Raw genomic sequence first — 25185 nt, 5'->3', positions numbered from 1 at the left:
AAAAAACACAAACCACGATTTAAAGAAACATATCAAATTGCCTCAAAACGGACATATTGCGTGTAAAATCAAGTTTTTATTCTACAAATTCCACAGATGATTCCCCACAGGCTAACTCCTCAAAATGCATTATGATTTTATGATACAAAGCCCTCATTGCAAGGCCTGTGCTCATTTTTCATCTTAATACAATCCTGCAGAGTCCATGAAAGAACATTAAGAAAAAAGATGAAAAAAACCCATTAAAAACATCCATCCAATGTCTTAAATATAGTGTTTGCAGAGTCCTTTTGGTTACATAAACGGGCAAGTCCAAAGTTTTCTCAGCAGTCACAGTTTAGTGGATAAAAGGCTTTGCTTTCTTCAAGACAAAGGTCAGCAGAGGTCTTCTTCATACTTAGCTGGAAGCAATGTTTTATGTCATGGTGACTTGACAGAAAGCCTTAGTCCATAGGTTTCTTCAGCAGCTCTTCACTGTAAAAACCCAACAGGTAAGACAATATATAGAACGGTTATAGAGAAGGACTGTGATAATCAGGACACAAATTACTGCTTGGTTGGGTGGTGAGCAAATAGAAAGTCTCCAAGTGACATTATTAGACACTAACTGTGTAATGTAAGAAAATGCATATTATAACAAAATATGAAAATGGAGCACAGAAAACACACAAAGGACATAATATTCAGTTGTGTAAGATTTCCTTTAAGTTTTATCACCCCAAAATGAATAAGAATGCATGAGATTATCCCCCTGAGAACTTCTACTGACAAAATATATTAACCTTATTTCTGAAATTGCTAATATAACAAATGGTACATTTACAAAATCTATGGTTTTCAAAACTTGATCACAATGATTTTGGGCTTTTAATGTGATAATAAAAGTGATGATAAACAGTTTTTTGGCAACACATCTGTTCCTTGGTACACAAACATTGCTATGAAAATAAAACCTAACCTTCTTCAAGTGGGCTACTTTCGAACACCAATTCGATGATGCAATAAAACGGCTAAAGAACAAACATTTAGTAGTACTTTAATTACATTTATATTTACCAATGCTCTTATGGAGTGGGAAAAAAAGCTGAAACAGCAAACTTGATGAGAGTTCATTGTTGCTGTAAATCACACTCAGAAAACAAAACAATTATTGCTTGTTCAGGATTTTAGGATCACAGTTTTCTACTGTGATGTAACAGTTGATCAAAGCAATTGTATTACAAGTTGTAACGTCTGCAAAACTGTATCTAGGTTGTTCACATTATTTTGTCAATCTTACGAATCTGGGTGTTCCTTATCACTCAAAAAGTGTTTCACTCTTTAAAAAGACCTTCACTGTGTAACAGGGCTGGGCAGAGAGCATCTGAAACACAATCCATTAGATTTTATGATGTTCAAAACAAAATGCTAAGTTGATGAGGCAGAAGGACACCGTCTGTATGTTATTTCTACACATTATAAGCCAAATGATCAAAGAGTCATATCAAAACACAAAACAAACTTAGCCTATCATTTCTGAAAACTGCTCTGACGTCAGCACAAGTGTGGAGGGGGTTTATTGAAGACTATAGTATAGAAGTAGTTGAGTCACAGAAACCTTTAGAAACATAAGGTTGTCCAACAGAAAATAGAGTTCGGACTAAACATTGGTTGCTGTCAAAATAAAATGCATGCTGCATCATGAAAAATGCCACAGGCGAATGAGTTAAGTGGAGCACAATCAAAAGTGGACCCTGTAATACTGATTAAATGCAGCGAGTTACTTTAAATTGGATGAGTGTTTGGGTGTATAAATGGTTTTGACGTTGAGGTTTATCAGCCTGGGTAAAAAGCGAATCATAAATGACTTGTGTCAGGATCGGGAACTAAATATTGGATTCAAACATTGCTACTACAAAGACTGGACACTACAGCTTTTCCTCTGGACCGTTTCTGTCTTTACCACATACTGAGCTGGCTACTGCACTTTGCCCCTTCTCTTCTCTATAAGTGTAGGGAATACCGACTAGACCTAAAAAAAAAAGAAAATAATAAAATTTGTGCACTTTTAAAAAAAATCTAAAACTGAAATAACATTCCATACTTTCATAGTTTCATGTTGTGAACTGAGAAAATCATTGAGAATATGTTCAACAAAAGGAGGCAAATTGCCATAGTAAACCATAGAGACATCAAAATTATTTCAATTACATTTCTTTGTAGATGTTCAATCACAGCTTATTTCACAGAAACATAACACTGTGTGATGTCTGGTATTTAAACATGAATGTGTATGCTCATAACTGCTATCATACATATTGATAAAATCTACATTAAGAGGTAAATAAATTCCCTCCCTCCAATAATTGTTGTACCAGATGTGAAAAGATTTTAAAAAATCATGTAAAAACAAAAATCTGAACAGACAATGGAAGAACAAAAAAAAAAAACAATGGACACAAATTAAGTAGAGTTGTATTCAACAGTCTTAAGCAAAACCTCTTCCTCCTTATGGCTATAGGTTTTCTCCAGGCTGATACTGAGGCTCTGTGGAGGTGAAGTAGTCCTCCAAGAAGGACTGCAGGTACTCGAAGGTGGGCCTCTCATCTGGCTCCTTCTTCCAGCAGAGCATCATCATCTCGTGCAGAGACTCAGGGCAACCTGGTGGGCAGGGCATGCGGTAACCCCGCTCCACCTGCTCCAGCACTTCCCGGTTCACCATACCTAAAAGGAGCGGCGTTAGGATCGCAGATTACACTGAGAGCTGGACATCCATGACAGATGCTTATTCAATATCATTAATAATCACAAACCTGGACGAAAGGATAAATCTGGACAGTCTAAATGTACTTGATTCTGATTACATGTTTTTGTGTTTCTTTTATTCAAAATACACAAATTAATGTCTGGAATTAATTATGTTGTATTCCAGACCTTCCTGAGAGGTTTTAGAATATTTCAGCATATCTTGGGTATTAATACAAATGTTTATTATGAATTTACTGCAGATGTTCTTACACTGGTCATTCTTTAAAGTGACATTAATTATGGATGTATGGATGGATGGATTAGTAACATATGGATGGATGGATGGATAGACGGATGAGTGAATGGACAAAATCCAGACTGAAAATACTTACGGTAAGTCAAATTCTTAATCTTGCTAATTTTTGCTAAAAAAGTTACACTCCTGATTTGAATTATAATAATTTGCATATATTTTTTAAAATGTTCCTGAAGCTCCTTCTGCAAATTTTACTTTTTGCAATAATGCAACATTTTCTTTGCTCTATAAAGCTTGAAACTTGATATATAACAGAGACATTTCTAAATAAAACACACAGTTTAAACATCTATTTTGTGTATCTGAACTAATCTCTTAAAGACGCAACATTAGACACTTGCGAGGTGATCTGCAACAGTACTGCAGGAAAACGAGATGCAGAATGAGTCCGGCCGATGGCCATTAATAACTGAGCTGTTCGGTCCCCTGATCGCCTCCCACCAGATGGCCTCATCTAATCTCAAATCTGACCATGTGTGTGGAAGTGTGTGTTAGTATTCCCCCCTCCAGAGCCATAAACAACCACCTTACACAAAGTATGAGACGTTTCACTTTGTCCTCTGACATTAATAACAGCAGCATGACAACACCTGACAGACTGGAGTCAATCTGGTGCAGTCATAAATCAGAAAGAGACTGCGTGTGTGATGGAGGAGCGTGTCGCTCACCTGGATAGGGCACCCTGCCTTTGGTAACTAGCTCGGTGAGGAGGATCCCAAAGGACCAGACGTCTGACTTGATGGTGAAGCGACCGTACAGAGCGGCTTCAGGGGCCGTCCACTTGATTGGGAATTTGGCTCCTGTGGTGGTTATGAAGAGGTGTAACATCAGAGGCTGTGTCCTCCAAAAATATATTGCATAATACATAATATATTGCATATTTTACTTTGGTCAAATCTAATCGTGACTTGACAAAGGTTGATTTATACAATGCCTTACGAAAGCAGTCAAATCAAATTACAAACACAGCATTAATGTATTTAATGAATAATACAAACCAGGACAAAGTAGCAAAACAATTGTGAAATAGAAGAACATTTGTTTTATAAATGTTATAAAGCCATTATAAATAAGGCTGTGCATCTGTATTCAGTCCCCTGAATCAATATTTAAGGTATGTCTCTGCCAGTTTTGCACATCAAATATAGAACATTTTGCCCATTGTTCTTTGCAAAATTTCTCAAGATCAGTTAATTGTATGAAGAGCGTTAAAACAGTCAAATATTCTCCATCAGATTTAGGTCTGAACCTTAACAAGATGCTTTCATCTTGCAGCGTTGGCTGTTTGTTAAGGGTTGTTGTGATGCTGGATAATAAATCATCATCTCAGTCTTTTTGCAGGTTTTCCTCCAAATCAGGAGAATCGTTTGTACAGTAGAAGAAGTACACTCAGGTGTTGGCAGCAGCAGCTTGTCTGACCAAAGCATCTTCCACGTTTGTTGTGGAGACATTCAAGAAAAAAATTTTTATTAGCATCCGAAGGCGTTTTGGCTTGTTTCTCCAATTAGGGTCACAAGCCAAAACGTGTTGATTTGCAAATAAAGTTGTTTTCGAGTACTTGAAGGGTTCCTGGAGTCTTTGCCTCACAAGCTCTTTTAACCTTCACTTTCCTCATTGGGAGTCAGTAAAGTTGTGCCAGAAATGTTTGGATCTCTGAGTTGAGGTTTTTGGCCATGTCTTGGCTTGTGTGCAGTTGCTCCATACTTTTTCCTTTTCCAGATAACTGGCTGAACATGTCACTGTGAGGGGTTCGAAGCTATTGGAGTTGCTTCATAACTTATCCTCACTTTAAACTGACCTGTCTGCATCATGAAAACCGCAGCATCATGGTTTTCTGTTTCTTTAGTAATGTTCTTTGACAAACTGCTGGGGCTTTCAAAGAACATCTGGGCTTATAAAGTGAAATTACACACAGCTGGACTATGTTTATAACTTGGATGACTTCTGATGGCTAATTGGTTGTACTGGATTTTATATGAGGGTCTCAGATTAAGAGGGGCTGAATACAAATACACAACAGCCATTTTAAGATTTTTATTTCTAAAACGTGTTTAAACATTCATTTCCCTACTGTAACCTACTTTGTGTTGTTCTATCACATAGATTAAAACACACTGATTCCAGGATGCAACATGACAAAATGTGAAAAAGACTAACAGTGCAGCACTGCGCAAAATTTGATATGGTGATCTTACAATGAACAAGAAAAAACATGTAGAGAAGGAAGTGTGTTCTAACTGGTGACAGAAATACTTTATTTCACAGTGTGTGAAAAGTGCAACTAATCAGAGCAAATAGCAGCATCTGGTTTCCACTATTAGCCTAATTCACCATGATGGGAGACCACATATAGCTCTCCTGTATTTTCCATTCCTACTCCACACACACACAAGCTGTTTCTCTGCGTGTGTCTACGTGAATGTACCAACCTTGCCTGGCTGTGTATTCGTTGTCTTCTATCAGCCTGGCCAGACCGAAGTCGGCAATCTTACACACCAAGTTCTCGCCCACGAGTATGTTCGCGGCGCGCAGATCTCTGTGAATGTAGTTCATCCGCTCGATGAAAGCCATCCCGTCTGCAATCTAAAAATAAAATATCTGCGTGAATCATTTCAGCTCCAAACAATGTCGGACATAAAACACACAAAGCAAAGGCAAAAAGGAAAACCTGACACGCTTGCCTGTTGTAGCGGTTCTTTTTATAAACGTCTTAAAATAAAGCTCTTTAATCAGCAATGCGCAAACAGAGGCTCTTTATTTAAAGGGGAGACTGTGGGTGTTTGTCTCACCTTTGCGGCCATGTCCACCAGCGTGATGAGCGTCAGGAATTTGCCATCACCTTCTTTGACGAAGTCAAGCAAGCTTCCTGGAAAAGCAGCACAGAGGATAAGGAAGGTGTTGATGTGACTGCGTGAAATAATCCACATGCTACAGCAGAAATATTATTTTTGTCAACGCTGTTCTATATCACACAAGCCCATTATTCAGTTAATGCTTAGTGAAAGAAACTGGAGGCGGAATTTTTTGTTATTGGAAAACATTTTTTTTTCACTTTAAAAGTGGAGTATTTGAGCTACAAAGCACAAATATGATCTTATTTTAGAGTGTGTGTGTTTGTGAAGTGTCATTCGGTAAATAAGGAAACTTTTAATGCAAAGTTCCTCTAAAAGTTGCATTGAAAGTCCATTAAAAGTGTCAACTTTGCATTAAAATATCATTATTTATAAAATAATGCAAAGTTGGCACTTTTAACGGACTTTTAATGCAGAAAATGAGAATTATTTCTCTTTTGGTGGTTAAGTCCAGCTTCAGGTAGTCCACTTTGCTTTCAAGGGATTGTACATTAGCAAGCAAGAATATTTCTCGTACAGAAATTACTTTAGTAAGAAGTAATTTATGATTAAAACACGAATTTACGATTAAATTTAAGGTTAAAGTTATAGAATTTTGAAAAATTCTATAACTTTGAGTTTCTGCAAGTATTTCAACATTTCGAGCTTAAAGTTGCATTTAGATTGTTCAAATAATTATTTTTAATGTTTCTATTGGGAAATATACCTTTCCTTGTATTTCATCAGCTTTTCAGTTCATCCGTAGCTGAATTTAAGATTGAAGGCTTTCAGTATTTTGTCTTTGTGGTTCAAACCGTACAAGACTATACACGGTCTGGTGTAATACAAATGAAGTATAATCATTTATTTTTACAACGTCTCTGCCTGTTTTTGATTAGAAGACATTATAATCCTGTAATAAATCATTAACCAGCTGTCCAAGCATTGTTTCTAACCCTACTCACAATAATTACCTACACTGGCGACTCCTTTCTTCTTGCTGTCTTAACCAGATTGAAAATCAATAATTTTATTTCCGTTCCAACCACCATATACAGAAGGTTCTGGAAAATACTTTTTAGGTCCAAATGACAAGCTGTGTTGGAAAAACTATCTGTAGTCCATATATTCATTCCAGTAAGTAAAAAAAAATGTTAACACTCAAAGTTTAACACACAGTCAGTCATTCTGAAGCGTTCTGGATATTAATTCAAACAATTATGTTGATTTAACTCAAATTATTTGAAAATTCAAATAAAAGGAAGCCTGTTATACTGTTGTAGGCATAAATGTCTGGCAAAGACTTCTGGGAAAGTACTTAAAGTAGGTGGAACTTCAAATCTTAAATGTCGATGAGCACCACAAAATTCAGTTTAAAAACAACGTGGAAGTAACTGTGATTTAGAGTCCAATTCACTGAGAGTAAAATAAAATATTTTCCCATAAACTGCAAGTGAAAGTATGAAAAATATTAATGCAGTTTATTTCTCACATTGAAAACACACCATAGATGAACAAACTGTATTCAATTATAGAGTGGAACATGTAAAATGGTAACCATTCACCCTCACATAAATCTAACTACCTCTAACCCCCCACCTCCACTTAAAAAAAGAAAAGTGCTGCTGCATCTGAAGGTGCAAAAACCTCCAACAAAACTGCTGCAGTCTTCAGTTCCAGGCTTCAGGGAACCACAGGGGGCTCTCAACCAGAACAGCATATCAATTAAAATGCCTGTAAAATTTAAATTCTTCCTTCAAGGAAATCTCCATGCATTAATCCAACTCATGCTGTACAGATTGGTTTTATAATACTTCTCTTTTAAAACAGAACTCAGTAGAATTGGATAAAAGTAAAGCCGGGTTGTGTTTTTTTACAGCGGGGCAAACACCTAATGTAGTCGGGTTTGTTTTGGTTACCTTTGGACATGTATTCTGTGACAATATAGATGGGCTCCTCAGACACAACAGCATAAAGAGGCACTAGTTTGTCATGTCTGAGTTTCTTCATGATTTGAGCTTCCTGCAGGAAGGCCTCGGGCGACATGGTTCCCGGCTTCAGCGTCTTTATGGCCACTTTGGTGGTGCCATTCCATGTGCCTGCAGAGACAAAGACAGGAAGCAAAGTAATGGAAGTCACAGGGGGAATCAGTGTGAATAATCGGTTGGGAGAAAGGCTGTATCATTAATTAGGTCTTATAATTGCTCAGACGTGTGCTGTCATGCAGCTATGAGCAGATTCAACCTCAGTTAAGAAAGTGGCAGAACAAATGGTGTACAAAAGTCTTGGTTCATCCCTTATTTATCTTTTTCTCCCTCTAAGCAACCACACCGTTTTGTTATCACATATAATATTGTTCATGTACATTCTTCCGATCTTTCCGAAGCTCTTCTTTTAGCAATTTTCTGTCAAAGATGAATCCAATTTTAGAAGAATTATTTAACCTTTTCACCAGAACTGACCATCTATTGGACATCTTTTGCAGAAACGATTTATTTCATTGCTCATTTAAAGACTTAACGTCATCAAACGTTTCTCTCTCTTTATCTTACAATTATCTGTTCTGAGTCTGAGGTAAATATTTGAAGACAGCAGATAGGGGTATTCTAAAATGTAAAACACACAACCAAAGAAAAGCTTCAATCCTAACAACCTAGCAAGGCCATGAAAACATTATCTGTCAGGTTTCAAGAACGCCCATAAAATAAAAGCTTATGCAACAAAATTTTAAAGTCATGATGAAGGCCTTTTCAACAGCCTTGGTCAGAGTGTGAAGTGTGCACTCTTGCAATCGAAAGCGTCTGTAATGCTACATCTCTTTAGTTGCTTTTTCAGGTCGCTCTCATTACTTGCCTTTATTTAGTTCAGAGAAATATGTTGAAAATTGGACCATTTTTAGCCCACATGTCTGGTCTAAACAAGCAAGCTTAGTAAACCAATCTGATCAACTCTTCAGCAACATTTTATTCATAAATGGATGTATTTGTCCAGATATGTTTTCAACTTTTAACCCTATTTAAATTTTTTTCTGACAGAAGAAAACATCTTTTATGCTAAGGCTTGCTGATTGTGTATCCCCCAGGAACTGTTAGATGTTTGATTGATGTTAATGACTACAGAAAATTAGTAAAAGCAGTCAAAGATAAAACAAGAGAAGTATCAAAAGTATCAACTGTACAACTAATAGTCAGGGCCAATTTAAAATGAGTAAAAAGTCGGCATCCCTGGATTCCACACGCAAATATAACGAGGTGGTTTACAAGTTTTGCACAGTTCTGTGGCATCAGCTAATCTGACAAGAGGCAACATGTTGAGATAAAGAGGACACAACAAACAAAGGAAGCAACTGCAGGAAGTGGATAACGCCCCAGTTTTGACACCAACGGAAAGACACTACAGACACAGGGTCTCCTTATTATCTACATCCACTTCTATTAAGCATGTACAAGCTTTGTTCTTACCCATCCACACTTCTCCAAAGCATCCCTGGCCCAGTTTGACCTCCAGCTGCAGCGACTCCCTCGGGATCTCCCAGGCATCTTTAGCGAGCCCCTGAGTTTGAGGCTTGACCGTGGGGCAGACCGTGGTCAGCTTGTGGCAGAGTCCGTCTGCGTGCTCTGCGATACGGAGATAAAAACTGCTACAAGGATGCTCCGCTTTCACAAAGTTTTTTAAATCACAGGAAGAACCTCTCTGGGGTCACAGTGAAATCAAGTGGAATCACAGAGGCTTAACCGGAGGCGGCCTCAGGCTGAAGATGTGGCAAATCTGAAGATAACGTCAACTATTCTTCATCTCCCTTGGCAACACAGTGAGGTGTGTGGCACAGAACAATTTTCAAGATAATTCTCCAAGGTCTGACTGCAGGGAAGGACAGGACCATACCTGTGTAGTGTTTGACGAGCTTCGGCAGCGTGTCAAACTGGGCTCGCGTGGTGATGTAGTATCCCCCGTTATCCAGCTTGCGGATCTTGTAGTGCTTCACATTGTCTCCTTTGGCTTCATCCCAGTCCCGTATGGACAGAGAATAAGCACCTAAAGAAAGGTCAAAGACCAGTTTGAAAAGTTTTAAACTGGGCTGGGACGGCGGTTTTCTGGGATTCTTTTCACAAGTGGAGAATGAATCAGTGGATGTATGCCACAGATTCCTGAAAGACAATGTTTCAAAAATGTATATCTAACCTTACTTACTTACTTTAAGTTGGAACTTTCCTGTTCTGCACCAGAGTCCATCACCTTTCCTACAAGATGACCTAGCTTTAACACCTTTTTAATGAATACAGTTAGCTGCAACATACATGTAGCTTACTGTTGCAGGTTTCAGCAAACTATTGTGACATCCCTGTTTTTAAGCTAAACTTGTTGAAGGTTACACTTTTTCTTTCTTCTGTCACACTTACATGTTTCAGATTAAAAGACTCTTTTGAAAACATTATCTGTCGGGTTAATGACAGATTTTGTATTTTAAAAAAATCTATCCAAATAATCCAGGATCTATGTGAAAGAGTAACTCCCTCTAAACACAATAACTGGTTTTGCCATCCATTAAATTCTTGTGGAGCAATTTTGATCCAGAATTGTTTTATTCAGCCATGTTGGAGGGCTTTAAGACTGAGTGGATTGTTTTAGGTCATGCTACAGCATCCCAAACTGATATAAGACTACAGTGCATGAGCTTAATGTCACAAACTTATAGTTAGACATTTTTTTCCCATGATTTCTACTGGGATTCTGCTTTCCAGCAGAAAGCAGAATTCATTGTCCCTTCAATTACAGCAGGTTATGCAAATTCTGAAGCAGCAAAACCTCCTCAGACCATCTACTATCTCCATTATGTTTCACTTTAAATGTGAATTTTTTTTTTCCGAAATTCTGTGTTGGTTTAATACCAAAACACATCTTCCAAACAGCTTATTTTTGTCCCATCACTTTACAAAAAGCAGAAATTGAAATTAGCTGTTCAACTGTATGACAAACTGACTACAACTGTTGACATGCTGGCCATCCAAACAAGTTCATCATGAGAGCTAAAAGAAGTCTCCAAAAACCTTAAAATGTCATCAAGAGGCTTACGGCAGACTTTTGCTCATGTTGAAATTAAAGTGCATACCAGTAAAACCAGAAAGAATCGTAGACATTGAATGAAAAATGTTCAAAAAGAAGGAATGGCTCACCTTTAGTTGTTTCACTTTCCCGCACCAGGAAAGTCCCTCGATTATTCCCAGGATTGAGCAGCAGCCTCTCAGCATCTTTACGCCCCATTTTGCCAAAGTACCACCTGCGAAACAAAACAGCATATGAACAGAGAAGAGACTAGAAAAAAAAGCAAACCCAGCAGATTCTGGCTCACTATGACTGGAAAGCTCACAGAAAAGGGTGTGAAGTCAATAATGTTGGACTGAGACACTGAGACATCCACACTCATGCTACGGCCACTACTCTCTGACACACAATCTGCAGACAGAGGGTAGGAGAGGCAACAACCCAGTCTTACTCTTCAGCCTGAATGGAGTCAGCGGGGGCCACATAATTGCTGGGGATGTAGCCCTTCTTCCCGGTGTTAATGGACCGAGCCTCCCACCAGTCTCCTTCGCTGTAGGAGAACAATGACACGGGAGAGAGCACATAGACAGTTTGTTCATTCAACTGTCAACTGTCAGGACTGAGGCTTATACATATATATGGCAGACTGACTGAGAGCAGCAATGAAACACTGGTAATGGTACTTAATAATTTTCTGTCCATCTCTATAATGAAAGAGGTTCTGCTAAATCAAAAAAAAACTGTGACATGAACTTGGTTCTGAAAAGACGTTAAAGAAAATGAAATAAATCTGCTTCTCATTGAAAATGTGCAACCGCAAGCTACTTTTGCTGTTGGAGGTTTACATACATTGTTATATACAGTAGCATACAATGTCAATGTTTTTGGTTGAACAAGTTTGAATTTGTTGTATGTATACATACACCCCTACAAATATTTGATTATTTGATTAAGGTCCCTCTGTTAGATTGTTTTACTTCTACCAACTGTTTTCTGCAGACATCAAAAAGTGGTGATTTATGACCTGTGTTTTTATGCCACAGGTTCGGCTTCTAGGAATAGTCCAAAAATCTTAGATGGTTTTAAAAATGTTATTTCAGAATCTTGATGACAGCCGACATTGTTTATTGCAAAATCAGTTTTGATGTGTTTAAGATGATTATCTAAATGAAACACTAACATATCTTCAAGTTTCAACTGAATAGCTGTTGATTTGAGGTAAGCAATTTCCTTTCACCTGAGTGTCATATTTTGGGTCAAATAGTGAAAAATCAAATTTGGGCCTGCATCAACTGATGAAAATCCACATAAAATTCAAACTTATGCACCCCAAAATAGTTTGTAAACTCTCCTACATGAGTTAGTTGTTTAATCCATCCATTGTGGAAAAAGAATAATCCAAATACATTGTTGAAATCTTGAAATCATAATAAACTTCATTGCCTATGATGAGTGTATGTCAACTTGAGGAGATTCTTACGTATTGTTGATGATCTGAAAGCGATCCCCCTTTTTAAATGTAAGATCATCTGATGTTCTGGCTTCGTAGTCATACAAGGCAACAAAGAAGGTGACACCACCTGAAAATATGAAAACAAAACCCACAATTAAAGATCACTGTGTGGTTGCATAGAAAGCATTACAAAATATGCCAGTTTAAGACCACTGAGAAAGATACAGGCACATTCGGCTAAAGTGTCAGTATTTGCCTTTTTGTGTAATTTCACTGTGTATGTACCAGCTCTACATCCACAGTTGAAACCAGATATTTATATGTTCTGTATATAAAAAACAAATAACAGACTAAACTTGTCCTGCTTTATGTCAGCATAGATTAACATTATTTGTTTTAGTTAAAGACCAGAAGAAATATTAAGAAAGCTTTATTACATTCTTAAATTTCCAAAGTTTAAATACACCAAGTATACTAAACCCTTAAACAACTTGGGAAAGCCCAGATGATGAAAATGAGACAAATCTCAGTTAACTTTACACAACAGTTGACAAAAATCTCATGTGGAGTTCCTCAAGGTTCAATCCTGGGGTTCATCTTATTTTATATTTACATGCTCAGATTATAACAAATAGTAAGACAAGTCCCCAATATTATGCTCTACATTACAATATCACCAGGTGACAATTTAGCATTGAGTAGATGCATAAAACAAATCAATGCACAGATGTGCTGCAACTTTCTTCATCTGAATAGAAACAAAAGTAAATATTTTTGGACCTAAAGAGGAAATATCCAGAGTCAGAACACGGCTAGAAACTTGTGATCAGGCCCAAAATCTGTGTAGTGATGGACTCAAACCTGAACTTCAGAGACACATAAGGACAGTTACAAAGTTGGCCTTTTATCAAATGAAGAATGTTTCCAGGAGAAAAAAAAAAACGGACTAATGTTCCTGCAAGATCTCGAGAAACTCGTTCATGCAATTATCTCTGGTTGAATTAATTACTGCAATTGGATCTTCAGAGCTGTGCCTAAAAAGTCAGACAACTGCAGCTGATCCAGAACGCTGACAGCCTAAAATAGACACGGTTTAGTCAGACAGTGAGGGGGAAAAAATTAAGTTCATTTTTATTCAGTGTATGTAAATATCTGGCATCAGCTATAAAAATGACAGACGAAATCTGACAATACCATTGTTACATACTGTAAGTCAAAGAAAATTCTATATATATATCCAACATGTCTCCAGAAATGTGACATTTTTTTGAGTCATAATTCAGATCAGGTTGGTGGCTTTGATTTATTAGAACAGGACCTCAAATGAACCATTAAAAGCCACCTGTCATTATTACACGGTATAAATCAGCTCTTTCTTTGCATCCCATGACAACATCCTGTAAATCAACATGCCTACTGTGCAGCAGCCTTCCCACGTGGAGGCCTTTCATGACAACAATGCTGTCAACAATAATCCTATTATCACCTGCAGAAAGCAAACAGCAAGCCAGCGACGCGTCTAAGAGCAGATAATCCAACACCGGGGAGGATTACAACCGAAATCCCATCTAAACAGGAGGGTTTGATCATCAGTTCTTTTCTCTGTGGATCAAGGCTGACAGAAAGACTTGCATAAAAATGTATCAACGTAAAATAACAATGACACAGAGGCAGGAGGTTTCGGTATGAAACAGGATTAGTGGCTTGTAAACACCTCATTCAGTATTCTATGAAAAAAGTGCCTAAAAACATAATGAGTAACCCAACTAACAGTTAATGGCACATCTAAAGACACTCTTTCTCATATTTCTCTGGGTACTCCAGTCTTCACCTCCCCGTCCAAAGACAAATATGTTAGGTCAGTTCTCTAAATTGCTCTAAATTGTTCTATGGATGCATCATTGTTTTTCTTGTGTGTCTCTGTGTTGTCCTGACCTTTCCAGGGTGCACCCCATTTGCAGTACTACTTAAAAGTACAAATTTTCTTAAGTATAACTAGAAAAAAAATGCAAAACAAGTTTACAGTTTACTTTTTGCAATGTCTTCTCCATATTGCAAAAATGCTTAAACAATGGTGACCCTACGTCCTGCATGTTAGGCCAAATAATATAGTGTTATTATTTAAATGTCTTGCCATTTTTATTCAGATTTTCTGTTTCTTGGTAAATTATTATAATGTGTTTATGTATTAGAAGAAAATATAAATATTAAAAACACAAAGCATTTAAAATGCAAATTTAAAACTTTAATTACATTTTTAATTTAAGTCCAAATTTAATAGTTATTTTCGAACTTTATGGTGTCTAGACAAACAGTTAATTATTCAGTTTCTTTGATCGATAGCTGCTGTAAATAAAATGTACATGCTGATTTAAACAACATCTCAGGTTGACAGGAAGGCTGTTCCGAAGCTGACAGAGATGGGAACTAAACACTGGCTCCTCTTGTTTAGTCTTGAAAACACAGAAAAAGCAGGTCTCTAATAATGTAGGGCGTTTATGCAGAGGGTTTGAAGACAAAAGCAAATGTCCAGTCCTGGCTACACTCTCAAACCCTGAAGGAAACAAACCTCATCTTAGGGGTCAAATATTCTAGAAAGAAACAACACTGTGGTTAACAAAAACAACAGCATCTCCACTGTAAAACACGATGATGGCCGTGTCATGCATCAGGGAAAATCTGAGTTTTAATAAGGTGGCTGAAAACATGAATATTTTTAAATACTGGTCAGTTTTGGGAACCCAATTGTTCAGTATAACTGTGAGTCAAAGCATACATCCAAATCTACAAAACAATGACTTAAAAGGAAGAAAATTCATTTTGAATGAGTTTTGTCCTTTATTAATCTGTGAGGTTGCCTGACAGGCCGTGGACAAAAAGAAGCTCCCACCAAAGACATATGCATTTTGAAACTAAAACTAAAAAGTCATTCAACTCAATATTAGTTAAATGATATAGATACTTATGTAGCCAGGTTACTGCAGCATCTTTGGTCTGTTTTCAGTTTAAATGTGCAGGAAGTATGATAGATTAAAGGAAAAATATATTTTTGACACTATTATTAATGATTTAATCTTTTACAGTTTTCAAACTCACCGTATTAACTCACAACAAGGGTCATTAATATTGTGACAATTGGATGTTTTTGTCTTTAACTGACCAAACAATTTAGCTTTTTGGATTGGCTATAAAGTGCATTGAGCAGCTCAACAAAATGAGTTCTGTTAAATGTCAACAGTAGGCATTGGCAGCTGATTTCAGGACATTTAAATCTGACGAGAAATATTTGAAAACAAATACATTGGAAATGCAAACATAATAGCAAAGTAATGATGTAAAGCTTTAAGAAAGAAAACTCTACTCACTAGAGACGACACCAGAGAAGGAGTTGGACATGGGACCAGAGAAGGAGGTCGACGCTCCTCCAAAGGGAGTCATGGCAGAGGAGGAGCCTCCGAACGGAGTGAGGGCGTGGTTGAAATTCAGAGCTGCAGAGCTGGAGGAAGATGTGGGAGCCTGATTCTGCTGTGTCTGCGTCGGATCTGGCCCATAGTGACCAACGTGAGGCACGGCGGTGGAGGTGTTGGGGTCAGACCGTGAGGAATTGTCGGTCTGATACTTCATGGTGGGACCTTTGTTTTCTTTGCTCTTCACACAGCCCATCGTCTCAGCCTACACAGACAGACAAAGCAAAAAGAGATCAATTTAACACAAACAGAATCTGGAGAAGTGCACAGTGTAGAGTGAAAGGCTTAAGAGGAGGAGTCTGGATTAGGAATCATGACATATGGTTTGCCAGCTCTGATACAAATGTTATGAAATCAAAGTGTAATGACCTGGTATTTCCATGTTAATCATTTTGTTGCTGCTTCAACCACTAAGACTTTAAGCTCTGTTGTAACTGGGACATATGGTGAATTCTAAATCTGCTTTGAATCACAATTTTGAACATAGCTATGAACAATGAGTCTCTGACTATACTGAGGTATAAACTAGAGAGACAACATGTAAGAGAGCCTCTGGGTTTTATGATACTACACTTTACTCATGTCAAAGAATGGCTTGGTGAAAATTCAGACTATTATCTAATTAAGAAATCTGTGCCTAGACTTGAAAATTTATGTTTATAGATACTTTTTATTGGATCTCTTTTTTCTCACAACTACTGAATATTATTCAGAACTATAACAAAATAAATTGAGCGATTATCAGAACTCATCACAATCATTTTGACAGCTGACTGTAAAATCCAAAAAAGTCCAAAAAGTCAGATTATGGAGAATTCCTCTTTAATGAAACATTACTATTACAGATTGCCCATAATTGTCTGTTCATTTATTTTGCATAAATCTTGACATATTTAGTACATTTTTCTGTGTTTATTATTGTTAGAAAGGTGCAGCCACATTGTTTTATTCTTGTGTTCTGTTCTTTGTGGATTTGGATTTAGTTTCTTGGGTATGTTTTTCTCCTTGATTTGTATTCTTTTTGAGTCTTAGTTTAACGTCCTCTGTATTCATTAGTCTCCCTCCCTCAGTCTCCATACTTTACTGTTACCACAACTATTCCAGATTGAATCTAATTAGTTAATCTGGCTACTTTGACATTTTCCACCCCTTCCCGAGTATTTAAGCTCCTGGTTTTTCATTCCTGATTGCTGGATTAGTTTGTTGCTCTGCCCATGTCCTGTTCACTTTGCTTCACTTTAGTATGTTTACTTTTTTTTGTTCATCAATTCTTTTGCCATGCTTATTCCAAGATCCTGTTTGCATTCTTATCCTACTCTCAATATACAAAATATGACAAAAACTTGTTCTATTAAGATATAAGTAGAAACAGTAGAAGGTGTCCTTTAAAATAATACAAAGAAAAGTGTTGCCGACTAGCATGAAGGTACACTGGTGAACCAGTAGTTGCAAAGACATCAGGGTATTTTATTACTGAGTCAACATCATGCAACGATTAGTCAAAGAGGTGTAGCATTCTCTCATTCTGCAGCCATGGCCTTGATGTTAGGAGGGTGTATTTTGTCTTATCTTAGAGGGAGGTGCATAATTGAGAGTTCACAGAGTTCTTCGAATTTATTGGCAAGTAATTCAGCAAAATGGGTATTTTTCAAACATTTTAAAGCAGTTTGCACAAATAAAATGTTGTAGGTGCTTAAATTGTTGGCTGCAACAATGGTTGTCTTAAGGAAACCAGTTTTAGATGTATTAAGGCACTACAGAGGTTTCTAAATAACAGATTTCTTACAAAGGGTTTGACGTTAGTGTGGCTATAAATCCAATGTCTGACTTTAGATGTGCAGCCAACATGCTGAGAATGTTGGCACAGAGAAGAGACGTGCAGTTCCTGAGCCAGACGCTGTTCCAGCCTCAGGATGAAACAACTGTCATGGAAAGCAGAGACAGGCTTCATCCTGTCAACTATGACAGGAGGTGGTGGGGGTCTAAATTTCATTAGAAAAACTGATGAAAGTCTGTTGATTTTGCTCAGGGCTCACCTAGCCAAGCTGACCGGAAAACAGGAAGACTTTTCAATCCTTTCAACTAAACCACCACTTTATTAAACGTTTTATACTATATTTACGTTATTTTATGTTGACAATAAGCAAAAAAGCTTAAGAAATATAATCTATTGATGTTTTTTTATGTAAGGCCTACAAGGTGCAATGAGGCTGAAAACTGATTTATGTTTCATTTGCTATATCACTTATATTATAATAGGTAAAATCAACCCTTTATTTGTAGCTATTTGTATAAAATAGCAATAGTGGTAGAAAAGCTGAACAATAATGAAAGTCCAATTCTTCTGCCTAAATCACATTTGCAAAAACTCAATTTTGTAAAATGACACAAGAAAAGCAAATTTCAAAGAAACTTCTGCTTTTATGACTTCTGGGGGAGAATGTCTTAGACTTACAGGGTGAATGTTAAAGAAAATACCTCAGTTGATAAAACAACTAAACACAGATCAAAAACATATTTTGTACCTCTTAAGTCCCTGATAAAGATTGTTAAAGAAAATGCACAGCAATAGCTGCTGAGATGAAGAACAGAGTTTAAAATACTTTTGTAAGTTTATAAATCACTGAATGGCTTAGCACCAAAACACATTAAAGATGTTGCCATCGTGTGAACGTACCAGACCACTCAGGTCTTTTGGTTCAAGTCTATCCATCCCTGGAGTCAGAACCAAACGTGGAGAAGAGGCATTCAGTTTTTATGCTCCTCTATTCTAAAACAAACTTCCAGAAAACTGCAAAACAGCTAAAACACTGAGATCCTTTAAATCAAGGAGAAATATCCATTTGTTCAGAGCTGCCTTTGATTAATAACAGCTGGAACATCATCTGTTTTTCAACTTCCTATTGTCTTTCCTTACTCTATTTTCTTTATTTTGCTTGTTTACTGTTTTATTTTTCTACTTTATGTAAAGTAGTCTGAATTGCCTTGTTTCTGAAAATGTGCTATAAAAATAAAATTGCCTTGCCTCTAAATCCCTGCTGATAAGTCCAGCACAGCGAGTTCAAGTAAAAATTCATCCGAGTGTTTGTGTAGGCACATTTAAAATGATTTTGACCTTTCTGTTTGCGGAGCAGGAGAAACGGCAAAGTGAGACAGCAGGCCGGCTGAATGAAAGGGGGGCAGCCAGGCACACACAGTGCCAGCTCTCCCAGCTGGAACTACTAGGATTACAAGGGTGAAGGATTTACTCAAAGAGGATAATAACAGAAAACAAAGTAAGAGTGACCACCAGGGTCCATGGGGGTGTGTAGTCATTTTGGCCAAGCTCACCATGCCTGTAATGTCACACAGAAGCCTGACTTTGCCCAGAGCTAAAGCCAGACAATTCACTGTCAGTCGGATAAATCAGACAGCTGTTACATAACGACACTGTTTTCTTTTTTATATACAATTTCAACAACTGAAAAGTGCCTCATCCTAGACAGAAAATATAAAACTTAATGTGTCATGGGACTTTCAAAACATAATATTAATTAGTATAAGCTCCTCTTTAATATTTAAAAAACATTAATAAAACATAAATAGGCAAATACCTGATGCTATTGCTGCTGCTACCACTAAGTTAAACATCATCATCATTTAGAATAATAAATGTGCAAATATTTAAATTTAAATTTCAGGTTTACCCATACTACCAGGAGCAAAATGAAAAAAAAATCATCATCACAATACATTAAGTACAAGATAATAAACAAATTATTTAATGAATAAATTAAATTGTGACTACTATTGCAATACAACTTTTACAATAATGTTAAGCAACAAACAAATTAAAAAGAGGAAATGAATTAATAATTGTAAAATAGATAAAAAATTTAAATAAATATCAGCAACACCATTATCATCAAATATTAACTATAGGATAAATAATAATGATACCATTCTTTCCTCTGCAATTGTATATTCAAATGTAATGTAATAAATAAAATATTAGTTTAGTGCAGCAAAGTCATTAAAAACAGAGAGGCAATCTGGAATCACATCTGTGTGTTTGTTCTTGTTTGCCAAATTTATGCAATTACGTCTTATAGTATATCTAAAAGCTTAAGATATCCCTTTGCTTCACATGAGGCAATTTCTGACCAGTAGAGCCATGCAACCACTGGGAAACTATGATGTGCTGCTAATTATAGCAGCTTATTGTAATTGCGGACAACATCCCGCCCCCAGGATGATAGCATGACCTACAAACATAAGAAGACATCCGAGTCTTCCCAGATGGAGCCAAACACAGTGACAGAGGAAGGAGAAGAGTTCAAACGAGGAAGCTGCAGTGACAAGAAGTAAGCATTTACACAAACTGAAGCTCTTTGTGCTCCTTTTTGCGTCACAGAGACTGAAAATCAAACGTAAGTGAGCTTGACATTTAAATCAGCCTGAATCGAAGTTAAGCAATCAGGAACAGACTGTTTAAAGCCTTTTCCTCCAGGCATAGATCTCTTCTTGTGCAGCCAAACTCTGCATAAATATAAACACGGCTGGGAAAAGCACTTGGTCAACGCTGCCAGTAGTCTCTCCTTAATAATATACAAAAACAGTCAAATATGAGCAATAAAAGCAGCAATACCTTTCCAGCTAGTGCTTATTTTCCTCCTCCTCATGCCTCTGTCCAGTAAGAAGTGTGGCAGATTAGGCAATAATTTTGCTTAATACCTCTTCCAGCAAGGTCGGACTGCCTGAAGGAATAACAGGGATTTAGTCTGTTGCTCAAGGCCCTTAAAAAAAGCAAAGACTTGCTGAGATCTGTCTCTAACTGAAAGCATTTGCATTCTTTTAAGGATGATTCTTTGTTGAGTAACAATTGTTATCATTGTCATGTTTTCCAGGAAACAGAATAAACAAATACTCTATCTATCTGCAGACGTCCTGATTCAGCCCCAGATGTCTGGAGAGGAAAAATCTTTCCACCAACATCTGACGTTCACAGAAGATGCTGCATGTCCAAAAGGCTCTCTGACTCTTGACCCTTTGTCTTTGGTGCTTTCATTAGTCTCAGAGGCACGCTCTCATGCAACTCTGTGAGTTTGATTTACTAATATTGGCTCTCATAATTCACACTCCAGTCAGTGTGCAGTGACAGCATTGGAGGGATTTCACAGAGGCTCAGGGTTGTGCACGCTTAACCAAAAACATACCACTTTGAGCAGAGATCCACGGCCATAAACATATTCAATGTCTCCCTGAGCTTTAAAGCTAGGAAATCATTCTTTGCATATCCAAGACCTTCCTGTGGTTTCCTTCTTCCATTCCAACCACAGCGTGATCAGTCAAGGCAGGATTTACAAAATTTACAAAAGACTGGGAGAGGTTAGGCTTATTTTCTGGCAAAAACTCTTAGGATCTGAACTCAAATAATTTTTTCAAAGTTCACAGAAAGAGCAAGTTGGAGGTATGAGAAAAATCCTTACCTACAGTTAAATCTGTTAATCTGGAAAGGATCTCAGCGGTCTATGAATGTTCCACTTTATTTCGTACACTTTGGTGATTCTGAGTTCTTTACTCCTCAAGGCATTGATTCAACAAAGTGTTGGATGCATCCTCATAGAAAATGTCCCCCACACCACGCATTATACCACCACCACCGCTACTAGAATCGTTTATAATAGGCAGGGAGATCCATAATTTTATATTCTGACCTTTCAATGGTATACAGCTGATTCTAGAGTTTCAGTAAACTCAAGTGACCTGCCATTCCTATCGCTTAAGGTTGCACAATCTCATCACCGTATTTTTTCTCAGTCCAGCGCTCTGATGAACATTTGTAAACGCTTGATAGAAGATAGAAGAATGTTGACATGATGAAGGCAGGAATTTAAAGATACAAAGGCCTAATTTAAAGATATTAAATTATGATGTGACAATTCTTTTAAGTCATGTTTGATATATACAACTGAAGGTGACATTTTAATCGTACTAAAAAAATTACACTATGTGGCTGGAAAACAAATAACCCTGCCCCTTTAACAAAGCTTGTAGAGTTTTGCTGAAAATACAAATAAGCAGATATAGCAATGATGCAAGCACACTGTGGATTATTAATGGTCTGAGAGCTGACTCTAAAATAAAACAAGTCTCACTATTTCAAACAGATTCTTCTCCTCTGGGGTTTAGATCACAAGACATTTGGCTGGATGACAGCCCGGCAGCTGAGCTTAAAGGAAGCATGAGACCGGAGTTCCTCCATCCATCAGCCAGCGCTCCGACTGAAAGCGTGCCCAGCTGTGAGTACAGGCAGGACGGCAGTCTGTGGAGCTTTGCTGAAGTTCAGATCTGTAGCAGATGCTGGCTGCTACTGAGCACCACATTAATTTTAATACCTAAGACAGTACATCCAAGTGAGCCTTCATAGCCTTCAGAAAGCCATCACTAGCTAGTTTATTTTGAGTCTTATGAGGGTTAGGGATTTCTGGTTTAAGATTACCCTGCTATTTAGATCAGATTAGGGCAGATTTAGGAACAAAAGTACAATTCTATGTTCTACTTTTGATAGTTAGTTTGTATATTTTGTGTATACTTAAGTGAACTTTGTAATGTTTAAATAGTCTGTATCTTGTTATCATTGTTTTGTATGCGGTACACCGGTGTGTCCGTTGGTCAGAATCTTTCTTTTGTACTTTTGCATCATCAACATTATCACAGAACCTGGCTAGTATGCAAGAAGACTACAACTTAAGACTATGATGTCAAACTCACTTTCGTCGCTTGGCTGCTGAGAAAAGGCACATCTTCCAGAATAACAGATCTCATGGGAATACCTAGATGTGTAAATGTGGCCTATTTTTGGAATCTGCAATCCGATAAGGGGACGACACAACTAGTATCATAGACTATTTCTCGTAACAAATATTAGAGAATACAGATGGATTTTTAAAGTGACATCTTTTGGGACAAAAGGAATTTGGCTACATGAACTCAACTCAAGCTAGAGGGCTTAGTACAAATATGTTCAACTGTATGTGCAGTCAACCTGACAAGAAAAAAAATTAAGATAAAAGTCTCAAATGTAAATAAAGTGTCCTCAAAGAACACATCTTGTGTTTTGGTCTCATGTTTTCTTGGCAGAAGATCTTGCTACACCTATCACGTGAACCACCACCCTAAAATTCAACCAAGCAACACCTTAATGTCGCAATAATGATCCCATATTTAGTTTACTTACTCATTTACTACAGTATTCAGGTTCTCTGTCTGACCTATGAAGTGTCACTCACCTCACTCATACACATGCTTGGACCCACCCAGCATGTGTATAAGGACTCACAATGGATTTCTTACCACATAGAGTGACAACACACAACTCCTGCAGGTCTAAACTGATTCTCAGAATGATATTCAGAAAATGCATTCAACTTGAGCGACACAGCTAGGACCCATGGAGCTCCTTTTCCACCCAGACTACATTACAGGGACTTTGGCCCTGCTTTCTGATATTTCAGCTAATAATTGGATTGACCATTTGGGAGTCCTCATAGACTGTATACAGAGCATTGACCTTTCATACTGAAACTGAAAGGTCAATGCTTTCATTGACCTGGAAAGGAAAAAACTAAATAGGTGCGGTACCTATCTACAACTGGTGATGTTCTACTCTGACCCAATGCCAGGGTGACAAACATCACCCTATGTCTGTGATAAGACATAAAATGTATTTCATTTCTTCAGATTTAAACCCATTTTAGATACACTAACATGCAGCTAGATAAGAAAAAGGACGACATCAGCTTTAATAGCGGCACTCCCAACTCTCCAGGTCCAAGCTACCTTATAAGGTTTGAAAGCAGCTGATTCAGGTAGAGTTGTGCAAAGAGCTGTTCAGGATGTGACATGCTACTGAATCATTTTTGTAAAACAGTTCTAATCTTAAGGCATTCTGTGGAGTTTGTGCTGATGAGAGGCATAGAGAAACTCCAGCTGTTAAAAAAAAAAGAATCTTGATGTTCCAGAGGGCTGAATCAGCATGACTCACGAGGGTTAAGTATTTAACAGTTTACCAAAATGATAAGGTACTTTAGAAAACTCATTAAAAATCTGATGTTTAAATTAGAAATATTTGAGTTCAACACATTGCAATACGGTAATAAAATGAGTTGGAAGTTTTCATTTACAGCTACACTCCATAATGATATGTCAAGATTCCTGCTTCTTGTAATAAAGCTATAAGTATATGCAATTTTCCAGATTAAAATTTCTCCAGGGAATTAGTGTGTTTTCTTTTTGTTTCCACTGGGATTAAATTCGTACATTGCCTTTTCTTTTTCTTACATATAACACATTGGTGAATAAAAACACAATAGCATATAATCAGCTCTCAGTGTTGGCAATGCTTGCAGTCCTTTGTTGATGACAGGTCACACAGCGGAGCAGCTGGCCCTTCTTGTTTTAATCATCCTGCTCTGACAAAGAAACAAATAATTACATTTCTTATTATTTTTGCCTTTACCTTCCCGGTCCTTCCAGTGTGATTTTTCTTCCTATTTTCACCACTTTCTCCTTGAATCAGTTCGGGACAAAGTAAATCCGAGTTATTCCAGCCGGGACCGATCCGCCTTCATCCTCACTTCATCCATCCAGCGGTTTGGTTTTAAGTTAAATCAAGTGTTGCAGTCCTGAAGGCTGATGTTGGCGCTGCAAGAGGCTGTCATTGTCCGTCATGTGGAGAAATCACTGAAGGGAAAATCCTGCAGAGGCATGCCTGCTGATGGAAAACAAAGAGGAAGGAGGAAAAGTGGGATCCTGGAGTATCCCGGAGAGATGGAGCCTCCTCTCTACTTCCTACTACCAAACTTCCATCAACCCCCACACAACAACATGGCCGACCCAGCCTGCGGGACTGGAGCCACGCAGCTGGAGACGCAGACACTGAGCCGTCTGGTTGCAGCTGGTCTGAGCGCAGCCGCGGCGTGAAATATTCACGTGAAAAACCTTATGCTGGGTAAAATAACAAAGAGTAGAAGGGAAATAGGTGAAAACAAGCAGACCGGCCAGTGGAGAATTTTTAATCTCCAAAAAAGGAGTATTCACTCGTACCGTTCCCATTCACAAATGTAAATTTGTGGCGCCCTCTGCTGGTTTTATACGTTTATTGCATGTCAAACAGTAATATTCACTGAGTGAATACTACGTAAAAGAGCATTTTACGTAGTCTAAGCAACATTTGAATTTTAGTTTTACTTCTCTGCAGGCTGCTTACTGAGAATAAAACATGTTTGATGTGCGTTACTAGTCATTTTTGGTCCTGCAGCTTTAATGTGGTTTAAAAACTTTGTAAACCACATTTTACGTTACGTT

At 37.6% G+C, this 25185-nt stretch overlaps 1 protein-coding gene across 2 annotated transcripts; it reads right to left on the bottom strand.

Annotated features, from left to right (window-relative positions):
- Positions 1–56: 56 nt before the first annotated feature.
- LOC114136932 (tyrosine-protein kinase yes) lies at positions 57–24852 on the bottom strand. Of its 2 annotated transcripts, none has more exons than XM_028005357.1 (12): positions 24338–24852; positions 15736–16042; positions 12398–12497; positions 11369–11467; positions 11049–11152; positions 9760–9909; positions 9336–9491; positions 7794–7973; positions 5833–5909; positions 5473–5626; positions 3712–3843; positions 57–2703 (listed from the first exon to the last, which is right to left on the bottom strand). In XM_028005357.1, exons 2-12 carry the CDS (start codon positions 16031–16033, stop codon positions 2495–2497), a joined length of 1659 nt encoding a protein of 552 aa, XP_027861158.1. In that variant the 5' UTR covers positions 16034–16042; positions 24338–24852; the 3' UTR covers positions 57–2494. The 2 variants fall into 2 exon arrangements, with proteins under 2 accessions (XP_027861158.1, XP_027861159.1); XM_028005358.1 differs by lacking the exon at positions 24338–24852 and adding an exon at positions 20465–20588.
- Positions 24853–25185: the final 333 nt, after the last annotated feature.

Source organism: Xiphophorus couchianus, chromosome 21 (assembly GCF_001444195.1).
Source record: "Xiphophorus couchianus chromosome 21, X_couchianus-1.0, whole genome shotgun sequence".
NCBI classification, from domain to species: Eukaryota; Metazoa; Chordata; class Actinopteri; order Cyprinodontiformes; family Poeciliidae; genus Xiphophorus; species Xiphophorus couchianus.
Note: the sequence above shows the minus strand (reverse complement) of the source record. Positions and strands in the feature narration are given on the sequence as shown.